This window comes from Zingiber officinale, chromosome 1A (assembly GCF_018446385.1).
Source record: "Zingiber officinale cultivar Zhangliang chromosome 1A, Zo_v1.1, whole genome shotgun sequence".
In the NCBI taxonomy this organism is placed as follows: Eukaryota; Viridiplantae; Streptophyta; class Magnoliopsida; order Zingiberales; family Zingiberaceae; genus Zingiber; species Zingiber officinale.
Window position 1 is genome coordinate 20803300 of NC_055987.1, and position 19783 is coordinate 20823082.

The 19783-nt window shown below is 37.0% G+C and overlaps 3 protein-coding genes across 3 annotated transcripts; all 3 read right to left on the reverse strand.

The window, feature by feature from the left end:
- Positions 1-120: 120 nt before the first annotated feature.
- LOC122020276 lies at positions 121-2661 on the reverse strand. The gene is made up of 4 exons (XM_042578145.1): positions 2488-2661; positions 1896-2397; positions 1032-1217; positions 121-660 (listed from the first exon to the last, which is right to left on the reverse strand). The coding sequence occupies exons 2-4, from the start codon at positions 2361-2363 to the stop codon at positions 382-384; spliced, it is 933 nt and encodes a 310-aa protein (XP_042434079.1). The 5' UTR covers positions 2364-2397; positions 2488-2661; the 3' UTR covers positions 121-381.
- Positions 2662-5029: 2368 nt separating this feature from the next.
- LOC122020285 (sigma intracellular receptor 2-like) lies at positions 5030-6005 on the reverse strand. The gene is made up of 2 exons (XM_042578156.1): positions 5639-6005; positions 5030-5405 (listed from the first exon to the last, which is right to left on the reverse strand). The coding sequence occupies exons 1-2, from the start codon at positions 5960-5962 to the stop codon at positions 5241-5243; spliced, it is 489 nt and encodes a 162-aa protein (XP_042434090.1). The 5' UTR covers positions 5963-6005; the 3' UTR covers positions 5030-5240.
- A 10152-nt stretch (positions 6006-16157) lies between these two features.
- LOC122000944 (protein SPEAR3-like) lies at positions 16158-17543 on the reverse strand. Its single transcript, XM_042555457.1, has 5 exons — positions 17260-17543; positions 17036-17119; positions 16610-16671; positions 16479-16536; positions 16158-16385 (listed from the first exon to the last, which is right to left on the reverse strand). Exons 1-5 carry the CDS (start codon positions 17386-17388, stop codon positions 16284-16286), a joined length of 435 nt encoding a protein of 144 aa, XP_042411391.1. The 5' UTR covers positions 17389-17543; the 3' UTR covers positions 16158-16283.
- Between the last annotated feature and the right edge of the window lie 2240 nt (positions 17544-19783).

Below are 19783 nucleotides of genomic sequence, written 5' to 3' on the forward strand. Positions count from 1 at the left end.
TCATTTCTATGTTCTGCTGATGCTATTTGTCAAATCCAAATAGACAAGAAGCACGGCACCTCATTTATTTTTGAATTCAAGTCCAGAAAGAATGTTAGATGATCCCTAAAACATCAAGAATGCTATTTCCAAACAAAAGGAACTTATTCTGAACTTTAAAATATTGTTACAATCATTAAACAACCAAGGGGGACTGCTGACAACAAAAGCATCAAGCATACTGTAAGAAATCAAATACTGTTCTTTTGGATAGCCGAATTAATTACCAGAACATTGGTTGGCATTAGTGAAAAACCTTCTTTTCCTCTCATTTCGTTTTGGTCAAATTCACTTGGTCTCATTTTGACAACAGAATTTGTGCAGCCATATCGGCGACACGGCTCACAAATAGGTGCAGGCATTCCGGGAAAACCTTATATGTTTGCTTTTGCTCGAATCAACGACAAGTGGACACGAAATGTGCTTATGGTGCTTCACCCTCACCAGCTTCCCAATCACATAACCCCGTGAGACGACATCAAAGTCCAGAGTTAAGGGGACAGCTCCACCGGTGCTGGTTAAAGCCATGCCTGCTCCTGCACCATACAATGGGACCTTTTCTCCATGCAAGACAACTGATATTGTCCTGTGACTCTTTCTAGGCTGGTAATATTTCTGCAACTGCAATCAGGAAAAAAAAAACGTGAGAACTAGCTCCTCCAAGAACTATAGTCGTGCAAACTGTAGTTACCAACATTTGAAGCATATCATTTCTGTGGCCTGACATAAATAGCGAACATTAAATGAAAAAGAATTAAATAGGTAAAACTACCATCCACAGGCAGAGAAGATTTAGTTTGGGTCTCATATACAATTTGACCATTGTACTTCAGCAATGAGAAGGCTTACAAAGATTATAATCAGTGACCAAAATGGTTGCATTCATTATGGCTTAAAGAATCTATACTGTCCCAATTCAGTTCTTCATAATGCAGTTTGAAGGATAGATAATACTGCATATAATCAAATACAACATTCAATGAGAAACTTACCTCGCCAGTAGCAATTGTGATTTCTGAAAATTTGAGACGGATTGGGTCAGAAGTGACATGGATGCCAAACATTGTAGCAGTATTGTACACACTGATCTTCACTGAACAATTGACAGTGACCATCTTAGTTGGAACACCAGTCATGTCGGTACCCTCTCCAGCATAAAAGTCATCCATTGACAAGCTCTGGTTTAAGAGGAGAGTTTAATGGAATGTTAAATCATGCAGCAGGTTCAGAGTTGTGAAAGTCTCTTTAACACATAACAATAGAACTTGCACAATACCTAGTTACCTACATAAGCATCAGAATTTGCTAGGGCATGTTCTAAATAAAATGATCCCTGATGACCATGATAGAAATTAGACATTCCTAGCTAATGCAAGGCAATATTGCCCAACACCAAACCAATAATTTGCAGTTCATAAGGAAAGGAAAAATGCAAAAATTAAGGGCTATATCAATTTAGAAGTTATGTGATGAACCATTTTTGTCCTTCAACTGCAAAAATTGAAAGTGACTAGTTAGAAAACCATTTCAATTTTCAATGTGATTTCTATAATTGCACTGGTTACAAGTCATGACAAATTCAGCAACATTTCATATCATATTACTCATATAAATTTAGATTCCAATCAAATCAGCAATGTGATTATTTTACAGGGCGGCAATGCTGCCCTTCCAAAGTTCAACTAAATGAAGAAGCTTACCCAAAAATTTTAGATTCACAAGCTGTAATCTTTTCTGCAGTAACCATTAATGAATACACACACCCAAATAAAGTAATAGAGTATATCTTCAAATTATAGGAACACGAAGTGCAACAACAATACAATTTAAACACAATAATTTTTAAAGAAGCATACCTTGACAACAACTTCTGGTTTATATGGCCGAGCTGCTCCCCAAATGATAAGAGAGAAGAGGGTAAACAAGAGGATGAAGCTTACAAGACCCAGAATAATCTGACAGCGGCGCGTTAACCCCTTCTCGTCATCGAGGTCCGCATAGGATCCTTCTTCCTGGATCACATTGCACTCAGGCCACCCCTTGTCGTTTACTCTCTTCCTGTCGCCTTTCCGGCCCGAGGAGGACCGGAAGGGCCCGGAAAATCGGCTAGCCGAAGAGGTCCGCGAATGGCGCCCAAACGAAGGGTGCGACGGCGACTCCATCGGGCTATTAAAAACAGGGGTCGCCTGCATCGACGACGACTTGTCGCCATCGTGAGAATCCCGCGACGGACTCTGGACGTAGTAGGTCTGCCTCTTCGGCGACCGAGGCGGGGAGGACGGGGCTAAGCTCGTAACATCGGACTCCGACTTGGTGTGCATCATCTTAGTATCTTACTCTACTCGATTTTGCAAATAGCTTGAAAAATTGTCAAATTTGGAACTTTCAGCATAAATCCTAAAGCAAATTGAAGCAAACTACCAAATTTTTTTTCATAAAACTCCGAACCTTTCGTGAGAAAGAAACCGTAAGATCAGGGAACGTGGATTTCTTGCAACATTTCAGCAATCAACCATTGGCAACATTACGAGTTCCACGCAAAGATTCGAGCTTTGCTTCGGACGCGAAGCCAAGGAATTGAAAAAGGAAAAGCTGAGCTCGCACTGCACTACCAAAGAGCGAAACGAACAAGTGAGGGATAAGACGTCACAACATCCAACGGGATCCGCTGTCTACCCTCGATGACAAACCTCGAATATAATAAAACTTACAAAAAAAGGAACAACAGAGAAGCGACCACATTTATCATTTATGCCATTTAAAAGATCATGGCACGCGATCACGAAACCCGTTTCCTGTTTGGCGTGAAATAGGCAAGTTGTTAACACGCAGTCGCTAAGATTCTGAGAATACTCTCGTGAGTGGGGGAATTGGAAGTGTCGGCGGAGTGCTGTTTTATTTATTTATTTAGTTTTAGTTGACAGGTATTCAACTTAATTAATTAATTAAGTTTGGGATGATTGATTACTAGAGTGAGAGAAATTCACTTTGAAATTAAAACTCGACTCTTAGGATTTTTTATTTAATAAATTAAGAAGCGCTTTTAAAAATTTATCTTATGGTCAATAATTTTAGAGTTATCATCTCATTAAAAAAAATTCCTATAATACATCAAAACTATCTTTAGATATTTAATTAACCATCTAAAGAACCTAATCGCTACATAATTATCTCGGATCCTGAGTGTTGTTAATTTACCTTAGGAGGTTGATGAATGATGATATAAATATGAAAGGGACGGAGCACGAGGTTAGCATAGTAAATACAATGGGAAATTCGGGTAAAGGAGTTAATAATTGGAATAGGTATATATATATATTTATTTATTGGAATAAGTGGAGTTAGGTATATATATAATAACACCATAATACATATGCCATGAAAAAATTGTGCAAGAAGGTATTCCCACCTACTTGGTAGGGAAAAGAAGGGAAAACAGGTCATGTTAAATAGGAAAATAAATAAATTATGAAAACATCACTACTTGAGCATTTTTTAATTGCCAATCACTATCTTCCCCTAAATTGGAGTTGTCCAAGTTCTTCCAGCCCTGGTAACCCACTTATACAGCACTTGGGACCATTCGCAGAACTGTAAGCTGGAAAGCAAACATGAGGTGGTGTCCAAAGAGGGGGTCGGATGCTCTGGATCGCAAAGTGCGGTCCAGAGGATGGATCATCTTACTCATAAGTGAAAATTCATGGACCCTATGGTTCATGAGATCTCACTTATTAGTAACTTCTGGTCCAAGAATGAATTAGGAGTTACGGTCCAAAGGATCGTGAATATCAAAGAAGAGCCAAAATACATCATCAGCCGCCTTTACATGATTTACTCTTACAGCAGGGACTCACTGATATTTTAGAGATTGGTTGTATAATTGTAATTCAAATTTATTTGGTAGACGAATCAAATCAAGAAAAAATATCATTTATTTCAAGATTAGTTGGACAAAATCTGAACACTTTGATTATACCCAGATTTATTTGGAGCCACATATAATGCAAATTCCTGTTAGAGATAAGAAACAGCAGTAAGCAGAGTAGCAGGCCCTAGGCAGATAGATGAATGACAAGCTGCAACAAGCTCATGACGTTGAAAATAAATCCTTGGTGAATGAGATCGTGGGTTTGAATCGTGGGATCCCTCTTTCCACTGCGCACTAACTTCATCGGTTACTGTGATTAATATCTCTCGTGATGGCCTTGGGCAAAGTACATGGGAGCGTTAGGGATGAGTGTTATCGTCTTTTTGCCCAATGACGTTGAAAATAAATGATTCTATATCTGAGATCAAAATCAAGGGAAACAGATACTACCACTAGAAGCTGGATAAATTAAAACCGACTCCAGGAGGGTGGAAAGAAAAGGTTGAACCGAGGAAGGTGGCAAAATATGATTAAAGAAACAGAACATTGATTAGACCATGCTCAATCAACTAGTTTAACACATTATTGCTGGGAGCAAGATGAAGTTGAAAGGTCAAGCAGTGAGTGGACGGAGAAGAGGTTCACAAGAATTAACTTGCTTTCGCTAGATGGCGCACGTAGATTTTGCTGTCCACTCTACAATCACAACGGAGACATTAAGCCTATTGTAATCTCTATATGCAACTATCCAGCAAACCGTTGAAGTGATGCCCATATGCGACTTCAGGGGGATAGCACGATGAATCCTCCAAGCTGCTGTTAGATAATTGCCGCATTATCACTGCACAAGCTGCTGCATACAAAATCGGACGAAGACCGTCAATTTCACAATACACAGTTTATTACCTTGATACGTAATATTCACTGACAGAATTTTCCAGACGTTAGCATGACGAAAGAGTAAATCACAGGAAATAATGCGACGAGAATTTTCACTACTTTTTCCAGTAAATCATGTCTGAAGGAAAAAGGAGTTGTATCAAGTTTGAGCTCCTGAAATGCAAGTGGCAAGCAACTCCTGAAATGCAGTCGCGCTAAAGAATGTGCAAGCTTCACAAATACATTTATATTTTATTACGCAAAAAAAAAAAAAAAAACCACCTAAAGAATTGTATTTTCGTCCCCGAATAAGGTCCAATTCAATATGCAAAAAAATGTAAGTTCCAACCTCAATAACAGACAAGATCGATAAAGCATAAAATCCAACAGGTAATTTGTCAACGACAGGAAGCCAAAGAACAACTACACCGCGAGGCACCAGCAGCTGCTGCAATTAGGCCCTCTTCTTCTTGCTTTTGCCTGAAAGGGCAGGAGGGTTGCGTCGAGGAAGCAGCCCTCGTATGATCGCCAAGAAGGCAAAAACCATGAATGGAGCATAAAATTGAATCAGTCTATCTGATGCTTTCCCTGAACCCAGCAACTCTCCCATTATGGCCGCCTGAAAAACGATCACAAAGTTCTTAATCAAAACGTAACTGTAAATGTTTGTTCAAAAACAATCAAGAAGCTCATCAATTCACATTCCACACGGTTTTCTATGAGTCACCGATCCAGAATAATGTGAAGAAGTTGGGATACGGGTCTGGATCGGTGCTAAAATCACAACTTTTTCCAAGTCTGTAGCAAAGCTGCGATTTTTAGGGTTTAGGACATAAAGAGGATGCTGAATACCATGGTCGTGGCGACGTTGACGCCCGCCATGAGGGAAGTGGTGGCAACCCAGGGGCGGCGGGCGATGATTCCGTAGACATTGGCGACGGAGAGGGGCCAGAGGAAGGCGATCTCCAGCCATATGAGGCCAGTGAAGAAGCCGGGCTTCTCGGCCATCAAATAGTCGCCGAACTCTTCGGCGTACCACCGCTTTAGCTTCACGAGCTGCGTCGGATAGAGCGAATCGGGGAGGACGATCTGTGCGTCGAACAATGGCGCCGTCACCGCAAGCACAACGGAGAAGACCACCACGACGGCGTCAACGAGCACCGATATGAAACCCATTTCTCCTGTGTAAACCCTTCGCGTTCTCACCCTTTCTTACAAAATAAACAGGGCGACTATCCAGACTTCCACTAGACATTGAATCGTCAAATGGGCCGGACTGCGGGCAACTCCTCCCCCGGCCCATATGTGTCTTGTATGTATAGTTTAATATATAAAATTTACTATATAACTTTTTTTTTATATATACTAGTGTGATCGTACACACACGTTGCGTGTCTAATATAATAATATATAAATTATTTGGGTCTTTAAAAATCCGAATTGTTTGGATTTTCTAGTGTCACGTTAGAGAATCCAGCAATAAACTATTGTAATAAGCTTCCCTATATAAAAAATTATTTTAATTTAATATTATACTTATCTTAATAAAAGAAACTAAGAAAAATATATTTTTTAATATCGTCGGCTTAAAATATTTATAGAAGCTTCTTTGAATATAGTGTTGTCAATTCTAAGATGTGGGACTAAAGAAAACTATATTTTTTATATAAAACAACCAAAGAAAATTACTAATAAACCTTGGAATTATTTTTAGTGTGAATAGAAAAAAGGACAGTAACGTAAATTCATTTTAGGCTTCACCAAAGTTAGTTAGTAAAAGGGGAAGATTTTTAATAAAATAGTAAGATAATCTATCTAACACTTCTAACTAATTAATCTGGAATGATTGATCCGATCTAATAAAAATTTCACAAAAATACAAATAAATCTTGATGGATGATTAGATCACGAGTAATTTAAATACCACACATATATGATATGTCCTATAAAATATTCAAATCTCGTTATACGAGAACTCCCTTACATTTTACCATCAAACATGAGGGCTAAACATATAACTAAATTTGAACATGGCATGGTGATTGATACAAGCTACTAATGATGTGACCATAATATTGCTAGAGAGTCTTGAGGGTATGTCTTTAACCATAAATAGGGCCGACCCTGAGGAATGTCACCGGGGGCGACGACCAAGGGCCCTCGATTTTTAAGGGGCCCTGAATTTGACATACATATATAATATATATCATATATAATTAGATTGTTTTAATAAAACCCCCCAAAAAATTATTGGATTATTTTAATAAAGGTCCAAAAAAAAAAGAAGGAAGGTAAATGATCATTTTTTCTCTTTCCAAGATTTTATTGTTAGTACAATTCTTTCTTCATTAATTTGTTTATAGAAATCATAAGACTCCAAAGAGTAAAGTATGTTATAGAAGTCATAAGACTCAAAAGAGTAAAGTATGAATCATGAACGCTAATTTTCTCATTTCTTCTCCTTTGAATCTCTTCTAATTAAATTAGAAAAGTTATTCTCCAATTGAAATTTTAGTTTTATCAATATCATCATTGATCAATATATAAACTTACAATGTAAGTTACCTACTTATCTATATTTTTTTTTTCTTATTGTCAATATTCAATATTGATTTTTAATATTGTATTGGAGCCAATATTTTATGATTTTTCTTACATATTTAAAAGACTTAAAATAAATCATCTCAATTTTAATTATCATAGAATAAATTATATCGATTGCTTCAAGCATAAACCAAACTTTATTGTTCTTCAACTATTATTTTCACTACTTGTGTTTGTTTCATTATCAGCTTTATTGTTGGTTTTGTGTGTTTTATTTTTACACTTGAAATTGGTAGTACAAACATGTTTTCAAAGAAATCTCAACCTTGGAGTCAAAAAAGAAACAAAAGATAAAGAGTGGAACAGATTATTAAAACTCATAAAGGTATTCTTTGTAAGTTTTTAAAAGCTAACTCTTCAATTGAAGATTCAATTGATGAATTACAAGAAAAAAGTTAAGAAGAACTAAATGATTATACAACAAATGAACAACAATTGAGTAATCAAGAAAAACTAAATGATAATACAATCAATGAATGAGAAGAATTAAGAGAAATTGATGGTCATAATCATGCAACGAATGAGTAAGAAGAATTGAGAGAAGATGATGATAATGATTTGCATATAAATGACTTGACAATTTTATATATCGAAAATGAGGTGTTAGAAAAATTTGATTTTGAAAATCTTATTGACGATTTTACTTCTCAAAATGCTAGAAGATATAGATTTTTCAATGATTATTTCATATTTATTTTTTTTATATTCATATGTATTACACTTTTTGGAGAAACATAGGAAATATGTTTTGTACGGTGTTGTACTTTTTGAAGAATCTTGAGAAATATATTTTGTATGGAGTTTATCATATTTTAAATGAAATATATTAATTTTCAAAATTTTCTATTAAACTGTATTCAAATTGTACGTCAGTATATATTTTTTTTTTCCTATAGAGGCCTTTTTTCTCTTTTCGCCTAAGGGCCCCGAAAAGTCAGGGCCGACCCTGACCATAAAAAAAAAATTTTAATGACTTAATTTGTAGCAGAATGGAAGTCTGATTTACATATATGTTTGTTTATTATTTTTAGCTAGCATTTTGGGTAGATTAAATTTTGGGATAATGGTCCAATATTATAAAAATTTTCATTGGTAAATTCGGAAGTACTCATAACAGGCAGTCCGACAATCTAATATGTTGGTGTAATCAACCTTTAGGATTTCGATATTTGACAATATGCCTAAGTCTGACCAGTTTAACCAAGAGTTGATCTAAACATATAGCAAAAGGCAATTCGCTCGCAGGATTGATCCAAACATGACTTGATGTTTGGAAGAGAGAAGTCTAGTTAGGACTAGATGATTAGCAAGGGTAAGGCAAGTGAGAAGTCTACTAAGTCACTAGTCCTAATTGAAGGTCAGCCAAAGGGAATTCCTAGTGAGTGAAGCCAGACCCTAGTGAGTGAAGCTAGGTAATGGAAGTCCTGGTAAGTGAAGCTGGGTAGTGGAAGTCTTGGTGAGTGAAGCCGGACCCTAGTGAGGGAAGCTAGGTGGTGGAAGTCCTGGCGAGTGAAGCCGGAATCTAGTGAGTAAAGCTAGGTGGTGGAAGTCCTATTGAGTGAAGCTAGACAATAAAACTTCTAGTGAGTGAAGTTGGGCAACCCTAGGAGAAGGTAAGCCTAGGTAATAAGAAGTCTTAAAGGAGTAAACTCCAAACATATGTGACCGACTGGTTTTTGATTGATCGTGCGCGGTCGATCAAACCAGCGAATTATTAATAATGCTAATACTATTTTCCTTTACTATTTTATATCTATTGTGCTAACTCAGTGTTGCAAGCAAATTTTAGTAGATCATCTTGGTCAGATACTAAGCAAGGCCAGAGAAAGACTAAACAGGTCTGAAGGATCAGATGTTTGGCAAGTAAGTGGAGGTAAGCATTAGAGGAGAGTGTTCTAGTGAGGATGAGTCACAATTTGGGACTTTAGGCGTAGGTCCAATTTAAGTTCATTTTGAAAACCTAAAACTGAGACCTGACTAGTTTCTGGCCTCGGATAGACAAATTCTAATTAATACTGCTTATTTCTATTGTGCTAACTTCGCATTGCAGGGTATACTTTATTTTGTTGGATTAACACATTTTGCAGGATAAAAGAAGCACAAAATGCCTTGAGTGAATAATACCCGAGGTGCCTTCCATGCGAAAGAAGGAGCCTTGAGCTGGGCGATGGAAGGTGCCTTGGTGACTTTGGAAGACGCCTTCGGTCAGATAATATTAGACTTCATCGACGATAAAAGGTGAGCTGTTTGGGATAAAACTTAGTGGATGGAAGGTAACTTCAACACTCAATAAAAGAGAGTTTTGACCAATGCTTCTTAAACACTTCTTCTACGAGCTTTTATGCAATCGTACAACATTCCGACCGCTCTAACTTCGTGCAACTATTCTGCTACGACACTGCTACTTTCGACTGCTACTGAGAAGTTGTCCAACACCGACTTCGATCCGTTTAATGTACAAGTGTTAGGTAACAAAATTTTCTTTGTGTACTTAATTACTGCATTAAGAAAAGTGTAGTTTGTTACACTTATCCTATCATTTTTTGTGCTCCATCCCCTCTTCTAATGATTATGGAAGAGGTTGTCAGTAGATTACTCGCCGATAGGTCTGCATGACCTAGGTCTTGGAGTAGGAGTCACTAAAGGTTTCGAACCAAGTAACTTCTCGTGTACTGTGCTTTTTTAGTTTCTGTTTCACTTAATCTTTTTTCCGCTACGTACTTGTTTTCATGACAATAAAAAAATTAGAGTTTTTTAAAACCACGTGATTTACCCCTTCTCATGTGCGCTACGATCCTACAAGTGGTATCAGAGCCAAGTTTGCTTTGAATTGGTGCAACTACCAATCAAGCAGATTTTTTTTTTCGATTTTGAGATTTTTCGATTATATCTGAACTGGTACGATTACCCCTTCAGAAAAATTTTCCTTCATCTTGATTTCTTCTCGAAGTTTGTGCAACACTACTCGAGATATTTTTTTTTCTTTTTTCACCTGTGCTATTAATCCCACGACAAAGTCTTGGAAATTATTTCTTGCCTATATTTGTCTTGCAAGATCTTCTCACATCAATGGCTCAAGGTGAAAGACGAAGCATTCACGAACCTCAACTACATGAAACTAATTACTTCAGAATGTGGAAGCATCAGATGGAGTACTTCATCATGATGGACGACTTTGACTGTGGAATAGCATTGAAAAGATCCATTGAGAAGCAAACTAAAAGTAATAAACTTTATTTTATTATTGCCTAATAAAATTGTATGCAGAATCAGAGAATTTAAATATCCTATGACTTTTGGACCTGGCTAAACGAACTTCACGAGGATTTGTCATAACTGGAAGATCAAGTTGAACTCAAGCTCAAATTTGAGTATGAATCCCTAGAGTCATCCTTAGAATCACACTTGGGAGAATTAGACCAAATAAGCTGTAACGCCTCGGCCCGGGCGGGCCCCACCCTGACCAAATCGGGAACGCCACTAGAATTGCCCATCGGGTTGACGACTAGCTCCACAAACCGCCGGAGGTCCTTTCAGCGTGCTTTGTCCTCACTCGCACGCACCCTGGAAAACTTCCCAGGAGGTCACCCATCCTCAGATTTCTCTAAGCCAAGCACGCTTAATTTTGGAGTTCTTAAGTTTGGGCTTCCGAAAAGGAAGGTGCTCCTTGGTGATATGGATAGTACCATCTAACTTTTTAAGCCATACTTAACCAGAATCTCAGAATCGGGGTATTACAATCACCCCCACTTAAAGACACAACGTCCTCGTTGTGTAACCATGAATCACACCACAAACAAATCCCAGAATCTCCCTCGCTAGGTGATGCCCTGGGTGCTCCTGCCACAGGCGCACTCACTGTCGCAAGGTCGCTGTGATGCCATCTGTAATGCCCCAGCCTGGGTGGGTCCCACCCGAACTGAATCGGGAACGCCACCAGAATTGCCCATCGGGTTGATGACTAGCTCCACAGACTACCGGAGGTCATTTCAGCGTGCTTTATCCTCACTCGCACTCATCCTGAAAAACTTCCCAGGAGATCATCCATCCTCAGATTTCTCCAAGCCAAGTACGCTTAATTTTGGAGTTCTTAAGTTTGGGCTTTCGAAAAGGAAGGTGCACCTTGGTGATATAGATAGTACCTTCTAACTTTTTAAGCCATACTTAACCAGAATCTCAGAACCGGTGGATTACATAAGTTTCATGACATTAATGGCAAAGGAGGAGGTAGAAGGATCTAAATCTGAGTCAGAACAAAAGTCAGAATCCGAATATGAGACGACGATGGACAAGGAGGAGAATCTTAATGAGAATTCAAAAGGTATACTAGTAAATTTAAAAGTTAAAGATTATATAACATGCTTTAAATGAAGTGAAAGAGGGCATTACAAAAGTAAATGTCCCACTTATAAGACTCGAACCATACAACCGGAGCTAAAGAAGAAATCAATACCAAAAGTCCAGAAAGGGAAGGAACACATCCAATGTTTTAAGCGCAAACAGATGGGTCACTACAAACATCAATGCCTAGAAAGAAGACCCAATGATCTAGGGGGAGCAAAGGTTAGTAAGTTTATAGTACATGAAAATCTTATTTATTTATTTTTTTACACATGTTAGTAACTTAGATAATTACTATTGCTCAAGTTTAGACTCTCACCAAAAATTAGATATGCTTGTTCATTTAACTAATTAAGTTAATTCAAATCTAAATAAGAATAATTCAAAATCATCTAATAATGTTTCAAAGTTTAAAATATTATCTTCAAGTGTTATAAAATTAGAAAAACAAAACAAACTTTTGAAAGATAAAATTAATAAACTAGAAAAATTATTGATAATTTTATCAACATATAAAATTTAGACTTGGGTTACAAGTCTAAATCAAACTTAAACTTCACAAATCAAGTTATAATTTAATTATGAAACTAATTAATAAAAACAATAACTGTCACGCTCCGAGAGTAATGTTGTCTGACGAAAATCGGACAACACTTCCCATGTAACAATGACAATTGAAATCTGGATACATGGTCACAAGGCAATACAAGAATAATATATACAACCCACACGATTGGATTAACCACACAGCGGGAAAAAAATAAAAGTGTCTAACCTAGACAATAGTGGGATCTACTCGATCCACTCTAGATGTGAAAACAACACAAATTAAAAATATAAGTTTGGGCCAAAAATATCATAGCACATTGATCAAGTTAAGCAATCATTTTTAATAAATAATTAATTGGATAATTTACTTAACTTGACTAACTTAGTGAATGCTGCTATCTTCTGATAGTCAGTCATTAACTAAATGTTAGACATTTAAGGATAAATTTTTAGATGATTATTTTTAAAGTAATATCAAGTTAAGTGTGAGAATCTATTTTAAAATTAATTTTTTTGTTAATATGTTTTGAAAAATATTTCAAGAATTAGTTCTTGCAAAACTCTTTGAAAACTTACTTGGAAAATTACTTTGAAAATTTTTAAATCTTTTGAAGATATTACTTTACAAATTTTTGAAAAATATTTGAAAACTTTATTTGAAAATATTTGAAACAACTACTTTGAAAATCTTTGAAATAACTACCTTGAAAATTTTTGAAACGTTACTTTGAAATTTTTTGAAAATATTTCCAAATCTACTTTAAAAATTTTGAAAAATGTTTCAAAAATAACTTTTAAAATGTATTGAAAAATTATTTGCATTGAAAACTTTCAGGAAACCACTTTTGAAAATAGGCACAATTTTTTTTAAAAAGCATCTTTTGAAAAAGGTCTCAAGAAAAATTTCTTGAAAAAATTGAAAAATGGTTGAACTATCTTGTAAAATTTTCATGGATTTTTTTTTCAAATATCTTTTCAAATATGATAATTTTATTCCTTGAAAACTCTCTTTTGACATAATTTTGTATACAATGCATTGAAATACTTTAAAAACTACTTTAAAAATATTTTGGAATATTGTGTCAAGTATTTTAAAATTCTCACAAAAGTAGACCTGACACCCTAATCCTATTTACTATTTTTATCTACAAGTTTGTGTTAGAAATGATTATTGTTTGCTTAATATTTTTGATGAATAACAAAGGGAATGATAGTAAAGGTGAAACTTAGAAAATGTTAAATATCCAAAGCTCAAGAGAATGAACATCATTACTATTATTTTTTCTCTTAATCATGCTATTATTGTTTTGCATATTTTTTCTAATTTTAATCTAGGTTATCATTGCATCAAAAAGAGGAGATTGTTAGTATAGTTGACACTAATAATTGAACTTGGTTTTGATGAGCATAAATGGTTAAAGTTAGATTCTATATGATCTGATAATTTTATCGAGTGTGCAGGAATTGACGAGTCTAGAGGACCTAATACCAAGCTAAAGCCCAATTAGGTTTGAGGACCTGATAATTGCTTGAAGTCAAGATAGTTTAAAGTGTGACCTGATATATAACATGAAGTCTAGTTGGGTTTGCAGGACTTGACAGCTGGTTGAAGTTCAGTTGGGTCTACGGATCTAATAATTGGCAGGAAGACATGGTGGGTCAAGAGGCAAGTCAAGTGACTGTAAATGGTAAATGAAGGTAAGTTACTTGAGGAGAGTGATCTAGTGAGGAAGAGTCCAGTGGGACTAGAGGCGTTAGTCCAGCTTAGAGTCATTTTGGAAGTCTAAGCTGAGACTATAACTAAATCCTGGTCTTGGTGAGACATGATCTAATTAATAATTATTTTATTTGTGCTAACTCTATTTTATAGATTATTTTTTTATTATTAGGCTAACATGAACTTACAGGATTGAATTACAAACAATCATCTCGGATGAACAGTGTTTGAGGTGATGGGATATGCCCGATGCAGTATGTGCTAAAAACATATTTTGTAAACATGCACAAGAGAAGACTTAATGATAAATAAACTAATTTATTACATCATACATACCATACACATGCAAGATACAATCGTGCAGACAAGATCATAAAATAAAATGAAATCAAATAACAATTATTCTAGGTATACCTTACAGATAACCTGTAACGAGAAGGGGATCAACCTTTTGCGACATTATGGAATCTCGCCTCTATTCGTATCCATGTCGAGCTCTTCAAGAGAACTCCAAGTGAACAATCTTCGCCTTCAGAAGGTACTAGTGATGTGCATAGATTATATACATCTTTAGGTATTGTTTGATGCACATCTACTTGTATTTCATGTATATTGATCATGTCTGAAATCTGGGAGGTGGTGCGCTGGCTTCGACAAATGACAGTTTCTAATGAAGATGAACTCCTGAAGATTCGGAAGAGCTCCTCAGTGGTGAGGCCAAGTGAAACCAGAGTCTGGTCTAGTCAGTCAGACCGGAGCCTCTTTCGACTAAACTTAGGGGGGGAGGCTTGTGATACAGTGCATAATGGTATGATCTAGTCAAGGGGACGTGACAGTCAGAAGTCAAGGGGATGTGATAGTTAGAAGTCAAGGGGAGGTGGCAGTCAGAAGTCAAGGGGATGTGATAGTCAATATACGGAGTGGGACCACCCGGGGCCATCCGACGTATAAAGCGAGAGCGGGGTCTACTGGTCGGGAAACCAGGCCTGCGGTAGGAAGCGTGATCAGGACCAAACTCGGCCTGACTTTACCGATCAGGGGTTGTTAAGCTAGCCTATGTGAGCAAACTTATCACCCTCGGTGGGTTCGGAATCATAAAGGCCGGCAGAAGGGGATTCTGATTGTGCCCCTCCGCCCGACCAGTCTATTTATCAGCACTCAATGGACCGACTAGGGCTGTTTCAATCGCACCCGGGCGGGATAAAAGGCGCTACGCTACAACAGGATAGGGAATCATAACCGTCTGTTAGAGAATATCTGTTGTATGCTAGAGAATATTCTAGTAGTTGGGATCATCTCCCAGAAGAACCTTCCTCCAGTCTATAGGAGAGGGCCACGTGTCCTCCACCACTCGACAAGTCCTGACATCCGACATCTTCTGGCAGGGGTCAGTCTCCAGAAGGTACATACTGTCATATAAAAAGAGATGTCCTCTTCCTTGCGCAGGTACGCTCACTCGTGCACTTGTCTACTTTTCTTCTTCCTTCGTACACTGTTCTTCTGGGGGAAAAAATACCTGACTTGAGCGTCGGAGGGCCTGCTCCGGGGACTTTTTCTCTGGTTCTTGGTTTCTAACGTTCCGTGTGCTTGTCTGAGTGTGCGCAGAGTTTTAGTACCACCGGCGCTGGCCCAACAGTTCTTCAGGGCCACTTGGGGGTTCGTTCTCTAAACCCCATGCGACCACAACATCAAAGTCTCCTCTCAGTCAACGCCAGCGACACTTCATCCGGCCTCCATCTGACTCAGACTCCGGACAGGATCAGTAGCCATTTAATCTGAAAGACGTGAGTAAGCCACGTGTATATCTCGAGATAAGTGAAGAACGTGAAGAGTATAGCCATCACTCTATAAAAAGTTGTTCGCTCCTAGGGGCACAGATACACATGCACACACACATCCAAAACCCTAAACTACTATTCTTCGTTCTCCTTTCTTTTTTCACCGGAGACTTACTTGAACATGCTAGCTAGGAACCTCTCGATCATCATTCTAACCTTCTCTTATTAGTGCTCTCTCCCTAGGCTCCAGTGAAGAACCCTACCAATCCTTGTTCCACCAAGGTGGACGACGATGACAAAGTCAACATAGACGCCAACTCACCGGTGTTCATTGGTTAATGATCTTAGGCAGGAACATATTTGATTTAAGTGATGTGTGCAGATTGTATTGTGCTAATTGTTTGGGGTGCAGATTATATAGTAGAATGTACCATCCATGTGGTACAAAGTAAAGTTGAAAAAAAAAGAAATATCGACACTCAATAAAATATACATAATAAACATATTGCTACAAAGATAATTTTAGCTCTAAATCTAATGCTGAATCGGAGTCTCGGCCTTTAGAACCAATTGAGAGCTGAAGCTGCTGATCCTGTCGCATGTTATTCCTCTGCATTAATTAACCAATCCAAATTAAAATATATTGATCAGTTAACAAAATACAAGGTGAAATGTCGCATTTTGTGAAGAAAAAAATTGATACCTCATTGTCTTGTTCGTTGATGAACAACATTGGATGACTATTTGAATCGTTCAAGGACCTACGATATTCTTTTGCTTTAAATAGTTATAAATATCTACGATAGACACAGGCGCAGAGAGAGACATACACACCATTTTGCTGCACCAGAAAAGTGTTCGCCATATGTGATTTCTGTAGAACCTTCAAATCCAATCTAAACAATATGCAATTGAAGCATTTTATTTAAATAAAAAAATCTGGTTTTCAAATTAAACTAAGATATGAAAGATTAAACTGATCACTAGCTTTGAGATTTATCAGAAGTCTCTGAACGCACACATCTAATTATAGCATGAATCTTTTCAAGACTTTCTTGAAACTTAAAAAAAGTTGTGAGCTAGCCTTGTCCATTGATCAGTATCAAGTTTCCTAATATTGTTGAGAACACCTAGGCCATACTATAGAGCTATGGACATGCTTGAATCCATTTTTACAGTGACAGATCATTAAGAAAAAAAGGAAGAAAGGAAAAAGTATAAAGCAACGTCTATTCTTAATGAAGATGAATATGCTCGTACCATAAAGCTAGGATGAGCTCCAAAGACAGACGATGGTGTGGAAAGCGATGATGAATCAGGATATGCAAATTGTCCTCTCAGATCCTGCTTAAATTACATGCTTATATACATGGAACAATTAAACGACAATTAAAGAACAAAAAAAAAAAAAATACTGCAGCATGCATGCATGGATAGATCTACATAAACCATGCAATTGTAACAGATTGAGATCCGTAATTAACCGTCATCTTATTTTGGAGTCTAATCTTCTCCAACTGAGCCACCCCAAGTCCTCTCTGAGGCTGCCTAATTTGCTTCGCTGATGAGTTGCTCTTCTTCCCTTTCTTTGACTGCCCAACGTAGCTCCTCATCTCTCTCACTCTCTCTCTTTCTCTCGTCTTAATTCGAGGTAGTCTAAGGAGCAATAATCCTAATTAAGGGAGATGAAGGATGAGGAGGACTTCTTTTTAATTAATTAGAAGTTCCCACTACGTACAAGGCAATTATTGCAAGAGTAGAAACCATTCCAATGAAGTTGTGTTAGCTTAATTATTCTCGATGTGCATTCTTTTATTAGTTATACTTGAAGAAAATATTTTTGGTTTGGGCCCTAAAATTCGATGTTTTATCACTATCTATCCATGATCTTAATGTAATTACTTAAATATTCCTCGCCTAGATATATATCAAACAGGTTCTTCTAACTTTTTTCAAAAAGATGTAATTTTACATTGGATGATTTCTTCAATGATATGATAACTAATGTGATAATATGGACTTGGTATCAATGTTAAATCCACGTATACTACAAAAAAAAAAAAAACAATTTTACTGACGGAATTATCCGTCGGTATTCCGTTGATACATAGCAATATCGACAGTCTTTCGATGGAAATTTTTCCGTCGGTAAAATATCCGACGGCCCGAAATATACTGACGGAATTATACTTCCGTCGGTATAGTTCGCAACAATGGCAAAAGTCAAGAAATTGTCCTTACCGACGGAATGGATTGTTCCGTCGGTATATAGCGACAGAACTACCCATTCCGTCGGAAAATACCGACGGAACAACCCATTCCGTCAGTATTTACCGACGGAAGCAGCCCATTCCATCGGTAAGTACCGACAGAAGCAACTATTCCGTCGGTAAGCTATCGAATCTGTAGTTACGATAGCTTACCGACGGAATCATATTCCGTCGGTATTCCGACGTAATTTTAAAAAAAATTTCACAGCTTTGGTTTGTTTACACGCTATTTCCATATACATTTTCCAAATACATAAACAAACCATCACAATCGATGGTATCATACAATCCACACAACAAATAAAATCCAAAACCAATATAATCCACACATATATAATAAAATCCACAAACAAAAACATATTTCATACAATCCATAGCTAACCAAATCTATAGAATATATATTCAACACATATCCATGTCTAAAGTCAAGTTTACATAATACATACCGAATTAGAATGTACTCCAAATAACACAATAACGCGAAAACATAAAGCAAATCCTGTAGAAAGGCAAATACAAAATGATGTATAAATAAAAAGTTTGCATATATATGTATAACGAATTTTATATGAAATGATACCTGAACAAAAGTGAGCAAATGATGTAGTGAAGAGCCAATATGTAAATATGACTGAACGTGACTCCTGAAACATATAGTAATAAAACCTTTAAAAATAAACATGTTATAATATCAAAACAGGCTCACGTTATATATAATAAATAAAAAACTAAAGCTTAGTTGAACAAACCTAAAAAAAAGCTAATGATCTCCGCCTAATGGATCTTGAGTCTCCTATGACTCAGAATCCTGGGATGCCTGGGTGAAAGAAGTAGATCTTTCACCAGATATATATCTGAGCCAAATCTTTCACCATATTCAGGTGTTGGTGTTTCATATATATTGGAATAATCAACTGCAGCATTCATCGCATCATGAACCATTGATTGCATTGCAATATCAATATTAGTTGATGCTTTAGGAGCGGTAGCAGTTGTCCCAGATGACGAACCACCGAAGGTCCAATTGGTTCATATAGATAAGGCTCTCTGTGACAGTACCAATTGTAGTAATTTGGTACAAAACCATTTCTACATATATGCATTTTTACAGTATCCTCATCACGGAAAGCCCTATTTTGACATTTTTTATGATTGCATGGACACCGTAACTCAGCACCATTCATACATTCAGGGTGACTTTTAGCAAAGTTCACAAACTGTTCAACTTCAACAATAAAATCATCTTTGATAAATCCTTTTTCTAATCGATTGTACATCCAAGATTTGTTCATAGACATTTTCACCTAAAACGTATATATTGAGAACTAAAAATTAACGATTAAGATACTAACACAAAACAAACAAACGGACTATATTATGTGAATTATTAATATACTAACATAACATATTTCTAAATTGAACCATGTTAAATGACATACAATATAGTTTAGAAAATTTTACTTGAAGATGTGTAGGTCAACCGGAGAAGAACATCAAATGCTACCTGTTTACAAAATAAAAATAATTTAACTAAAAATTATGACAAAAATTATTTTCAAGTTGCTCGTGGCAACAAGCAGCCAACCTATATATACCGGCCGGCACACAACCGCCAGTAGTCGGCCGGCACAGCGGCCAGCAGCCAGGTGGCGGCCGACGACTGCCGGCACAGCCACAGGCAGGCGCAAGCGGCCATTGGCCAGCGCAGAACCCCGCAGCCAATCGCTGGAGGGCGCAA